Source organism: Mustela lutreola, chromosome 10 (assembly GCF_030435805.1).
Source record: "Mustela lutreola isolate mMusLut2 chromosome 10, mMusLut2.pri, whole genome shotgun sequence".
NCBI lineage: Eukaryota > Metazoa > Chordata > Mammalia > Carnivora > Mustelidae > Mustela > Mustela lutreola.
In genome coordinates this window covers 25,137,375-25,149,533 of record NC_081299.1, presented here as the reverse complement: position 1 = coordinate 25,149,533, position 12,159 = coordinate 25,137,375, and the positions used below count along the sequence as shown (strand labels likewise).

The following is a 12,159-nucleotide window of genomic DNA, read 5'->3' as shown; positions in this document are numbered from 1 at the left end:
TACAGTTAGGTGCATGGGTACATGCTCCCCAATATACTTAAGTGGTAGGAGCTTTTGACCTGCAGGCTCACCAGTAGTAAAGTCCTAAAAGTTGTCCAATCACACAGAGGAAAATCCTCGATAAGTGGTGTGTTTGTACTTGGATTCCTCCCATGATAAAGAGCTGAGGCCTTTAAAAGAACCAACCTCAAGGCAGGTTAGTTTCACTGGGCTGAAACCTCCATGCAGAGAGTTGGTTGGAGGAAGGGCAGTGATCACAGGGGCTTTCCTCAGCTACCTCCTTTCTTCCAGTCACTGCCAGAAGGGCTGTGTCAGTGGCTCCATAGCAGGCACAGCTCCAATTCAGCTCTCTGTAAGACCTGCACTGGCCTCCCAGTTCATCAGGTGCATCTGAGGGCAAGAACCAGGGGAGGAGAGAAAGGAGAAGGAGTCATAGGGGTTGGAGGGAGGAGCAAGAGGGAGAGCACATTTTGGAGCCCTGAAAATGGGTACTGAGTTAGGTGAACAGGATAATAAATATTCCTGCTTTCACAGAGTGTGCATTCTAGTGAGTACCTGGCACACAGTAGGTGCTTAATAAATGCCATTTTGCCTCTTCCCTTGGCTTGGCCAGAGGGAAATAAGCTAAAGATGTTTGCCCATTCTTCAGACAGTTGCTCCTTCCCCAGGAGCAGTTGCTTAGTCACCACCCTTATTCCTCTTAACTGGGGGGGATCTTGCATCGAGGGCTGCCCTGGTCAGCTGGATTTCTGAAGAAAAAATAAAGGAAAATACAGGGTTCCTGAGATCATATGAAAAATGGGAGGGGGCATTGCCAAAAGCCCTTCCATGTCCATGAGTAGCTGCCCACTGCCATCTGAGAAAGGAATAGGGTTAGCTCAGCACCATTTCCACCACCCCTGACCATTGAGTTCAGTCTTCACTGTTACCTTGACCCATGAGGGAGAATGCCAGGTGGCCCTCTCCACTTCCAAACAACCCTGTGGCTGGCATCTGGCCAGTGTGCTGATCAGCCAGTAGAAAGCCTCAGCAAGCAGTTAGCCCCAGGAGCCAACAACTTCCTCCAAGGCTTCCCTGCTCCTGGCCTGCAGCCCCCACACCTCCAGTTCCTTGCCCCCAACATGGCGGCCAGTATTCCATGCTGAGGTCTCCACACCATGTCTCCTCCACAGTGGTGTTTGGACAGTTCGCCTTCTTCCACACAGCCCTCAACGACGTGGTGGAGGTGCATGATGGCCACAGCCAGCACTCCCGGCTCCTCAGCTCCCTCTCGGGCTCCCACACAGGTACCCAGGGCTAAGCCGGCGTTGGGGATGGTGGTGGGCTGAGGGCATCATGGGCCAACTGAAGGGAAACAGGCCCTGTAAGCCTGGCCACAGGTGGAACCACACAACTTTGTTTCTATTGTGCGCTGGTGCTATCTCTTCAACATGACAGTCAGCTGCTAGGAGCCCAAACATGGAAGGGAGCTTCAGAAGCTACCCTCACCCAGAGCTGTGTTTACACCGCTGCCCCCAAGTGGTTAGTATTCCCCTGTTGATTTATTCTTGACCCATCATGTTTCTCTAATCATAAACATACTGCATTTTCAATGTAGAAAACTTAGAGGCAAGACAAAATTATTGTATGGGGAATTAAAATACAAACCACCCACAAAGAACCACTGAAAGATGGAGTGTATTTCCCCCCAGCCTTTATATCTACTGAGATTTAATCTTTTGCATATTTTATTGAATAAAACAATATACATATTTTTATTGAAATGTTCATTGTGAGCATTTGTCATTATTTTCTTCTATAACAGGATTTTTAAATTATGCAAAATAGTCTATCATATAGTTACTTAAAATTTATGTAAAAAAATTTATGTAATGAATTCCCTGTTATTGAACATTGAGATTGTTTCTAATTTTTCACTCTCATGAATAGTAGTAACTCTGTATTATGCATATGTCTTTAAATACATTTCTGACAATTACCTTAGATTATCTACAAGTAGAATTGTCAAGTTAAAGGGTATGTGTGATTTTTAAGGCTTTTTATGGGACCCTAACTATATTCTTTCAAATTTAGCCAATCAGTTGTTTCAACGGAATTCTCAAAAATCCCAGATTTTGAGATATACCAAAATGTCAGACATCCCTCTAGAAAGTTCTTGCCACTTTGTTCACCACTAATGAATTAGAGGGCATGTTTTATTCTCACAAAAACTAGCTAATTGAGGAAATAAAACATCATCAGCTTGAAAAGTGAAAATGGCATCTTGTTTCTTAATTTGCCTTTTTTATTACTAGTTGGGTTATCCTTTTTATAATGTAATTATTGGCTCATGCATTTTTTTATCTGTGAATTTAATTGTAAATTGCTGTTGGTTTTTCTATTAGCATTTATCTTCTTATTGACTTAGGAAAGCTCCATATTATTACAAGCTATACATATCACATACCATAAAAACTTCATGTCTGCATTATATGCTATAAAAAGCCTTCCCTTACAGTTTGTCATTTGCTATTTAATTTTCTTCAGGGTGTGTTTTAATGTCAGACCATTTAAATTTCCCATGATATCAGATCTATCAATATTCTCTTTTACAGTTTTCTCCTTTACTTTTATGCTGATTAAGTAAATATTCTGTGTTTTCTTTTGCTTCTTTACAGTTTGTTTTGCTTTAATACCTTTGGAATTTATTTTGATTTGTTATTTGTAATGAAGAATCTAACCATATCCTTTCAAATTTAGTTGATCAGTTGTCCTAACAAAACTTTCAAAATGCCAGATTTACATCTATTAAATTTTTATGAAGTTAAGGATATGTTTCTAGAGTTTTTATCCATGTCTTTAAGTGTCTGTTTATTTATGTGTCAGTGCCCAAAAGTTTAATGTAAGATTATGAAAACGTTTAATATTATGATCATTTTAAACATAGGATACTATAAGTCCCCAAACTCACTTTCTTTTGAAATTTTTATTGACTGTTCTTGTTCCTTTTTGCCTCCAAATAACTCCTAGAAATATCTTGTCAAGTTGAAAAAATTGACATCAGAATTCCCATTGAACTTCCATTAAACCTACTGATTCATTGAGGTAGAACTCACATCTTTATGACAGCTACCCCTCTTCCCTTCCAAGAACATGACATGTCTCTCCATTGATGTATCTTTCATAACCTTGGGGAAGGGGCTCTAATTTTCACTTCAGCCATATTTCTTTTCTGTTATCTTCACTCCTAAATATTTCATGGCAGCTTTGTTTTTGTTTTTGTTGCTGCTGTGAATGGGTCTTCTCTTCCTTCTGCTATATTTTCTAGCTGGGCTCTGCTACTATATTAAAAGACTGGTATTTTTGGTATAGTCATTTTGTAAAGTCAATGAGCCCTCTGTAATAATGCTAACACTGCCAACTGATTTCTCCTGGGCCCTTAAGGCAAGAAGCAATATCTTGTGCAAATAAATTTGTCTCATTATTTTATCTCTTCCTTTTCAGTGTTTTTTCTTTTTTATTTTCTTCCATGGTTATTGCACTATTCAAGTATATTACCTCAATATCAATGTGGATATTCTATATTTTAGTAAAAAGCCCATTTTGTAATTATTTTAAATTCAGCAGCATAGGTTATATCATAGACTCCGATGCTGTTGGATCTCCTTTGTGTTCGCAGTTATAAACCCCTGCCTTTATGCACCAAGGGCTATATTCTTAGTGCCCCTCTTTGCCCATCATTGTGTTTTTTATTGCTTCTACTTTGGACTTTGTTATTTTTTAATTAATTAACTTCTGGGTTTATTTCATAATGTCTCTCCTCCTGTTTTCTTCAGTTTATGCTATTCTTCTTGTGCTAACTCCTTGAACTAAGAGCTTTGTTTGTTACTTTCCCTGTGTAATGAAGAGCACATGGATAGCAGTACACTCCCTTCTAAGCATAGTTCAGGCTTCATGCTATGAGTATTGACATGTATTATTGTCTTCCTCTGTACTTTCTAGATAATCTGTCATCCTGTTTTGCTCCTTTTGCCCAAGTCATTCAAGCTTGCCTCTTCTTTTTCTCCAGGAACTTGGGTTTTGTTCTTGTTACATTTAAATATTTGTGTTAATTTCTTGTTTTATTGCCACATGGTGAAAGAATATATCCTGAACCATTTCTGCTCTGGGGATGAAATGAGGTCCACTCAGTAGCCAAAGACATTTTCTTAAATTCCTTAAGTATCTCAGAAGAGACTGTGGTCTCTGCAGGACTGAGAAGCCACAGAGAGACTGGGAGCCCAGGCCCAGCACTCACTGCCTGGCCCCTAATCTCAGCCCTGCCCCCTGCCAGCTAGGTGGCTGCAGGGGCCAGACCTTGACCACTCTAGCTGCTGTTCCCTCAGTGTAAAATGCTGAGAGGAAAACTTCTGCCTCCTAGAGCTATTGTTAGGATTAAATTAACTTTGTAATAGCCATTAGACCAATCTTACTCAATTTTATTATTCAATTCCATTCTATCAGTGGTTCTCAATGAAATGAGTTTTTTATATTAACACCCCACATATGTACACCCAGCCAGGAATGTAAGTCAGGATCTCTTGGGGTAGGATGCTTTTTCAAAATCTCTTGATTTTCAAGATAGATAGAGATATGAGTTTAGTTATAGAAATATAGACATAGGCAGAGAGAGAGAGGTACATTTAGGACCTGTATACATAAATGTGGGTATAGATACAGGTATAGATACAGATGTAAAAGACCAATGGATAGAAAGAAATAGATATCATGGATGGATGGATGAATAGGTAGGTAGAGAGAACCCATAGGTATAAATATCAATATTCTCAAATCATCTGTTATTCCTTGTTCGAAGAAACACTGATGAGGTGATGGGAGTGGTGTGCCCCGGTCCCTAAGTGGTATTGAGTGGGGGAAGGGAAGTTTGAGGACCACCACTCAATAATTTTCATTTTGTTTTTCTATTTGATATATCAGTGATTGAGAATGCTGTGCATTTAAAGATCCCACTACAACTATGATATTTTGTTGTCTTCTTGTGTTTCCAACCATTTTTGTATCTGTGCTCACCTGATAGATCTTTCCTCATTTTCTCTGAGAGTCCTTTTCTTTAAAGAGGATGTTTACTTACTCATTTTACATTTGGTCTGATACCTGTCATCTGGTTTTGTTCTTTGTGGGGTTTTGTTTCTTCTGTTTTACTTTTGCTTCCTTGCTTTTTCATTCATATCTGACCCATCTCTAACTTCCAAGGTTTTTCTCATATATATTTAGATATTTCTAAATATATATATATTTCATATTAATGTTATTAGTAATTATTTGTAAATTATGGACTTCTTCCCCAAGAACAAGTGTTTACATTTTTATTTAGTTTTGCTTTCTCATTGACAATAATTATTTTGATTTAACTATATTTTCTTCATTGGCTTTATCCCTAAGTTTCTGATTTCCCTATTTCCATTCATTTATTTTTTAACAGCCTCATCACTGCAGTTCTTTCTGTCACCTTGCATGTATGAGTATGTCTTTCCTTTGATGTATCATATAAATGACAACTTGATTGTAAACCAAATTACGGGTCACAAGCTTCTTTCAAAACCGCAGCTGCTGTTCCACTTCATTCCAACAGTTAATGTCACAAAAGTGGACTCCAATCTGATTCTTTATCCTTGTAGGTAACCCATTCTTTTCTCTCTGGATGCCTTTTTATATTTTTGTGTTTTATACTTAAAATTTAAAAGCCCACTAGGATATGTTGCAGTGGAAATCTCTTTTCATTAATTACATCTGGCACTTTGAGAACAATTTTAGTCTGAGGCTCAAGTCTTTTTTAAGCTTAGGAAAGTTATCTTCTTATGTAAACCATTTCTTCTCCTTCCATTTCTCCTGTCTTCTCTCTCTCTCTCTCTCTAGAATTCTTAATATATGCATATTGGAGTTCCTTTGATATATCTTCCATATCACTTTTGATTTCTATCATTATTTTCATTTCTTTATCCTTTTCCTGTGCATTCTGGAAGAATTTCCCAAATTTAATCTCCACTTCTTTGTTCAATTTCTACAGAATACAGCCACCATGTACTAGTGCTTCTCAGTTTTGCAGGCTTTATTGATCTCAGAACTTTCTTTGGCACACCTGTCCTCTATGACTTTACAGATGCAGTATGAGATCTAATCTCATGACAATCACAATTGAAAATCTTCTGAGATTTCTTTCCCTGTTCTTTTTTGTAGTTCACATAAAAATATTTGCATTGATTTCTAGGTGGTCTTCACCCTTTGGTAGCTTATGTTTTGTACAGGGATTTTACTATGTGCTTATCCATGAAGAGGGAGGTCTGTGTACATCCAGGGTTGGAAGTTGAATGGGTTCGTGAGAGATCAAAGGAGTCCTAATCCACATATCAGGCCAGAGGATGGGAGGATGAAAGATTTGAGTTTTGTTCTACTCACATCTGTTAAAGAGCCAGGGACAGTGGTGATAATAAAGAGAGGCTTTTGCTTCATGAGTTTTCTTTTTGCTTTGGCATCCAGAAATTATCTGGGGCAATGACTCCTAGCCAGGCTCAGCCATCTGGGTCACATGTAAATAGCGTGCTATATAAAATTTTCTGCTCTCTGTGGCTGGTAGCATCACATGGGCTTTCTGGAAGCACTGGTTGGACCCCAAATGTGTTTCCCAGTTGCTCCTTGGAAGGTCCCAGCTCCCACCTTCACGGCAGTGGAGACTTAGCCTGGCTGTCTGCAACCTCAGCTTCCCTTCTGATGGTGGGGGGTGGGGGAGTGGGCAGGAGCTATCTCAGGTATTCTTAAGGCTGTATGGGGCCACATACAGAGCAGCTGTTACACTGCCAAGCCATAGTCCTGCAGCCATCTCAAGAGAGTGACTAAACAGGACAACACTTCACAGCTGTCGGTCCAGTTGGTATTATCTTTACTTCTGTCCATCTGTACCACATCAACAAGAAGCTAAAACTTTATCTTCTGATATAAAGGCATCCTACACCCATGCAGATTTTCCCCAATTTGTGTGTTTTCAGTTGGGTGGCAATACATCTTGCTTTGCTTGTGACAGTCCCAGCTTTCACTTGGTTGTCCCAATTAATAACATACCCATTGGCTCTCACAAGTGTCCTAGTATAAGCATTAAATTATACAATTGCTGTGGTTATCTATCATTTTACAGCATCTAGGAAAGGTCAGTTACTCTCACATATTCACATCACCCTCCTTCCCAGAAGCTGGTGTCATTTTTCTTTTTAATGTCCGTTTTCCAAGTAAAACCACCAGTCAGTTTGGTAACGGCCATTCTTCCCATCCTTGTAAGTCAACATATGTCTAGAAGCTTTCTCCTTTCTGGGAAGGTCATTTAATCTTTCTGATCCTCTCTCTTGACCTATTAAATGGGTCACTGAAATTTTGTCATGCCAACCTCGCAATGAACATGGATCAAGGTAAGACCATGTATGCTAAAGCCTTCTGCAAATCTTGAACAGTAAAAATGGAAGGTTATATTTCAGGAAAACCTGGGATATGGAAAGAAATTCTGTGGGGGGTATGGCCAGCACCTCGTTCCTGGCCAGGATCTTCTCTACTGGGCCAATGAACTCACCGTCTTCCTCTCCTCCTCGCCCCTTATCTCGGCAGGAGAATCGCTGCCCCTGGCCACCTCCAATCAAGTTCTCATTAAGTTCAGTGCCAAAGGCCAAGTACCAGCCAGAGGTTTCCACTTTGTCTACCAAGGTATGCAGGAAGTAGCTGTGAGAGGTGTGAAGGCAATCTCAGTTGTTTAGTGACTCCCTGACCAAAGGAATGGGAACTTTTGATCTTAGTCTGGGCCTTAGTCTTAGGGTGCTGAAGGGCAGCTATTGATTTTTAAGGCAGTTCCTTGAAATTCAGTTGAATTTAGGTACCCATTTGCCCAACAGACAAGCTTTGGACCAAACTCCATGTCAAATGAGGAAGAAATCAGACATGGGAAGCTGACTCCTGCCCTCTCCTTTCCCCATTGTCTGGCACAGTCCTGTTGGCATTGGGACGTTGGCTTATACCTAGGCTTTCTCCCATGGAGTTTGGTTTTCTCTGCAAAGCATAGTAAAAGTGTGGAGAAAACACAGACTTGGAATCAAGGTGGACATGGTTTTAAATCCCAGCTCTGCCACTTTCTAACTGGGCACCAGCCTCTCCACCCCTCAGAGCTCCAGTTTGCTCACCTATGAGATGAGGGTAAGCATGTTACCTTACTGATGAGTTAAGAGAGTTCCGAGTAGTTGGCACTGGGCAGGTGATCAATGTCTGTTCCCTTCCTCTCTGGTCTTGAAAGGCAAAGTCTTATAGTGCCCTGGCTTTCATTGCAGACCCCAACCTCTGCTTGTCCAGAAGCATGCCTGCTTCTTTAGGGCCCATTCTAGGCATGTCCCATTCATCCCACTACCCAGGAGAAGCTGCATTCCCCTGCCACAGGAGCAGGCCATATCTGGGGCCTGGGTTAAAGCATACTCTGTGCCATGTGGGCAGGGTGAGGGGAGGTTCAGATTCAGGCCATGAGAGTAGAGTCCTGGACAGAGTCTTAAGGCACCTGGGGAAAGAGGCCAAAGGCAGGACAAAGGGAAGAAGAAGGGCCATTCTCCCTGTAAGGGGACGTGGGCCCCTGATAGTATAGTCAAAGGGCATCATGGAGGAGCCACCAAACACAGCTGGGTCTAAAGTCTGCCTCCTATGGTTTCCAGAAACTGTGCTGCAAATATATTTCAGTAAAATGGCCTTGTTCTGGAAAACTCCTACCCTGTCCTGGGAGAAAGTGCCCAGAGCCTCTCAGGGTCTCATCCAGATGGTCTCAGCTCTAGTACCATTGTGTGTCCATCCCTGGGCCAGTTTCCAGAGGGATGAGGCCTGCCCCTCAGTGCCCTTGTCCCCTGCAGCGGTACCCCGAACCAGTGCCACACAGTGCAGCTCTGTGCCGGAACCCCGCTATGGCAAGAGGCTGGGCAGTGACTTCTCCGTGGGGGCCATCGTCCGCTTCGATTGCAACTCCGGCTATGCCCTGCAGGGGTCCCCAGAAATCGAGTGCCTTCCTGTACCAGGGGCCTTGGCCCAGTGGAATGTATCAGCGCCCACCTGTGTGGGTGAGTACCTAGACAACCGAGACTCTGGGGAGCGGGTGGCCAGGGAGACCCAACAGCAGCCCCAGCCCACCAGCATAACTTAAGTAGAGTGTCCTATTCAGGCCAAATTGCTAGTCCTGGGGATTGGGCGTAAAGACAGCAAGGGGGTGGAGCTGGGGTGGCTGGGAACTGGATGCATGGGAAGGAGGATTGTAGGGACAGGAGCCATGGAAGGAGCACAAATGGGGGCCTGTGGGAGAAGCCAACAGTCAGCAAGAGAGGCTGGGAGGCCCTGGGAGGAGTGTTGGGGGAAGGATCCCTTAGGAAACCTAAAAACAAGCTGGAGAAACCTCTAACCAGAACTGCCTCCTTCCCAGTGCCATGTGGAGGCAACCTCACAGAGCGCAGGGGCACCATCCTGTCCCCTGGCTTCCCAGAGCCCTACCTCAACAGCCTCAACTGTGTGTGGAAGATCATGGTCCCCGAAGGTGCTGGTATCCAGGTAGGGGTGAGGGGAGGCCTCAATGTGGCAGGTGGCCTGGAGGAAACATTTCAGCCCTGTCCCTGCCCCTCAGGCCAGATGTGGAGGTGAGGTCCACAAGCAGAGAAACAAAGCAGTTCGAGGTCCAGAAGCTTTAGGGGGTGTGGAGAGAGAGAGCCAGGTACCTCAGGAAAGAGAAGGGGTGGCAGCAGCTCAGGCCATCGCGAAAAGCCAGAAGAGGAAATGGGCCTGGACTGAAAGAAATACAGAGACTGAAGAAGAGTCATAGAAGGTATTTTTCTGATTGCTTAAAGGGTTCTTTTCTCAAGATGATGGGGGATAGAAAAGGGCACATTGCAGGAGAGGGAAAGCGAGCAGATGAGGCATGGAGAAGCCCCAGGCACACACCTCAGTGTCACACCTGAAGCCCAAGTTACAGGAGAATAGCGGGGGCCAAACTGTTCCCCCAGTGGTAAGAGTCAAGTGGAGAAGGCCCTGGAACTGGTTATGGCAGCAAGGCCACGAGAGAGGCAGCAAGCAGGGCCAGGAGTGGGTTCCTGGACTCTCGCTGCAGGATGTCTGATGTCATCCAGGCAGGAAGGTGGGGAACCCAAGGAACATGTGAGAGATGGGGAGGGGTCCATTCAGACTGAAGTAGTCTCACTTCCTGAAATTCCCTTTCCCCATTATCTGCCTAACAAAGTACCCCCACTGTCTTATGACCCTTCATTTTACAACTGTCTTCCCCACTGGGCATATGAGGTCCTGGTGGGGCGGATAGGGACAGTATCTCATTTTTATTGGAAGCACCTAGCACAATGTCAGCCCCAGAGTGGGTGCTAAGTACTGAAATTAACTACATGAATGGAGAAGAGAGGAGGGAGGGACACAGATGGACACAGGCTGCCTAACCAACAGTTCAATCCCTCTGCCTTCCCAGATTCAAGTCATCAGTTTTGTCACAGAACAAAACTGGGACTCTCTGGAGGTGTTTGATGGTGCAGACAACACTGTAACCATGCTGGGGAGTTTCTCAGGTGAGGTGGGCCTTCCAGGGGCCTCAGCTCAGAGGGCAGGGGTGGACTTCATCATCGTCATCATCATCACCATCATCACCATCATTATTATTTCTGACATGTAATTCACATGCCATAAAATTCACCAATTTAAAGTGTACAGTTCACAGATGTTACCTAGACTCATTTTGGTGATCGTGTTATGCTATATACAAATATTGAATCACTATGTCACACACCCAAAACTAATATAATGTTACATGTCAATTGTAGCTCAATAATAAAACTGTAATAATGCTACAATGAAAAGAGAGTATACAATTCAGAGGTTTTTAGTATATTCACAAGATTCTAAAACTATCACTGCTCTCTAATCCCAGAACATTTGCATTACGCCAAAAATAAACGAGGAACTCATTTGCATGCACTCCCCATAGTTCCCCCTCCCCCATCCCTTGGCAACCACAACTTGGCAACCTACTTGCCATCTTTATAGATTTGCTTGTTCTAGAAATTTCATATAAATGGAATCCTACAATATGTGGCCTTCTGGGTCTGGCTTCTTTCACTTAGCATCATTTTTTCAAGTCTCACCATGTTGTAACATGCACCAACATTCTGCCATGTGGATAGACCAGATTTCACTTACCCATCCATCAGCTGATGGACATTTGGTTGTTTCCACTTGTTGGCTCATTATGAATAATGCTACTATCAACATTCTTGGAGAAGTTTCTGTGGAACATGATTTCAATTCTCCTGGGTATATACCTAACAGTGGAATTTCTAGGTCATATGATAACTCTATATTTAAACTTTTTGAGGAACTGACAAACTGTTTTCCAAAATGGCTACACGGTTTTCCATTCCAATGGCAGACTTCACTGAGTGTGGTGTGTGTTTTTGTCCTATGTCCCGGGTAATCATCCGTGTCCTTCAGACTTCAGAATTCCATGTTGCCAAGATACAAAAAAGGGTTGTATGCACCATATATATGGTCTACACTGCCTGGAATATCCAGAGTAGTATAGCTTTTAGGATTTTTTGAAGATGGCTGGGAAAGAGACCAAATTCTTCGACTACCTTTGGAACATCCCCTTCTGCTGGCATATGGTTCTACCACTGCTCACTTTACACAGAGTTTGAGGTCTTGTCTCCCTCGGCCACTGAAGAAGACCCAGCACTCCTGGCTGGGGTGGGGGGTGCGGGCGGGAAGTGCTAATTTGTCATGTAGCAAGTATAATAACTGGTGACCTTTGAGGATCTTGGGAGCAGAATGTCAGCAGGTAGCAAACGCAAGAGAAATGGGAAGGAGCTCGGGGGCTGGAGATGGTTAAGCATGAATGGTCCCTGTTTCCTTGCCATAGGAACAACCGTGCCTGCCCTTCTGAACAGCACCTCCAACCAGCTCTACCTTCATTTCTACTCAGATATCAGCGTGTCAGCAGCCGGCTTCCACTTGGAGTACAAAAGTGAGGATCCAAAGTTTCAGCTGTGTACGGGGCTCGGGGTGGGAACTGACAGGCATTAAGGACCCACACAATGAGCAGGGGGCCCACTGGGGCTGTATATTCTC

At 43.3% G+C, this 12,159-nt stretch overlaps 1 protein-coding gene across 1 annotated transcript in view; it reads left to right on the top strand.

Annotated features, from left to right (window-relative positions):
* Positions 1 to 12,159, top strand: part of CSMD2 (CUB and Sushi multiple domains 2) — a 616,179-nt gene that overhangs the window by 484,749 nt on the left and 119,271 nt on the right. The window contains exons 32-37 of the mRNA XM_059136925.1: positions 1,173 to 1,286; positions 7,630 to 7,725; positions 8,904 to 9,107; positions 9,464 to 9,588; positions 10,508 to 10,604; positions 11,951 to 12,055. Coding sequence (XP_058992908.1) covers positions 1,173 to 1,286; positions 7,630 to 7,725; positions 8,904 to 9,107; positions 9,464 to 9,588; positions 10,508 to 10,604; positions 11,951 to 12,055 — 741 coding nt within the window. The remainder of the gene's footprint in view (positions 1 to 1,172; positions 1,287 to 7,629; positions 7,726 to 8,903; positions 9,108 to 9,463; positions 9,589 to 10,507; positions 10,605 to 11,950; positions 12,056 to 12,159) is intronic.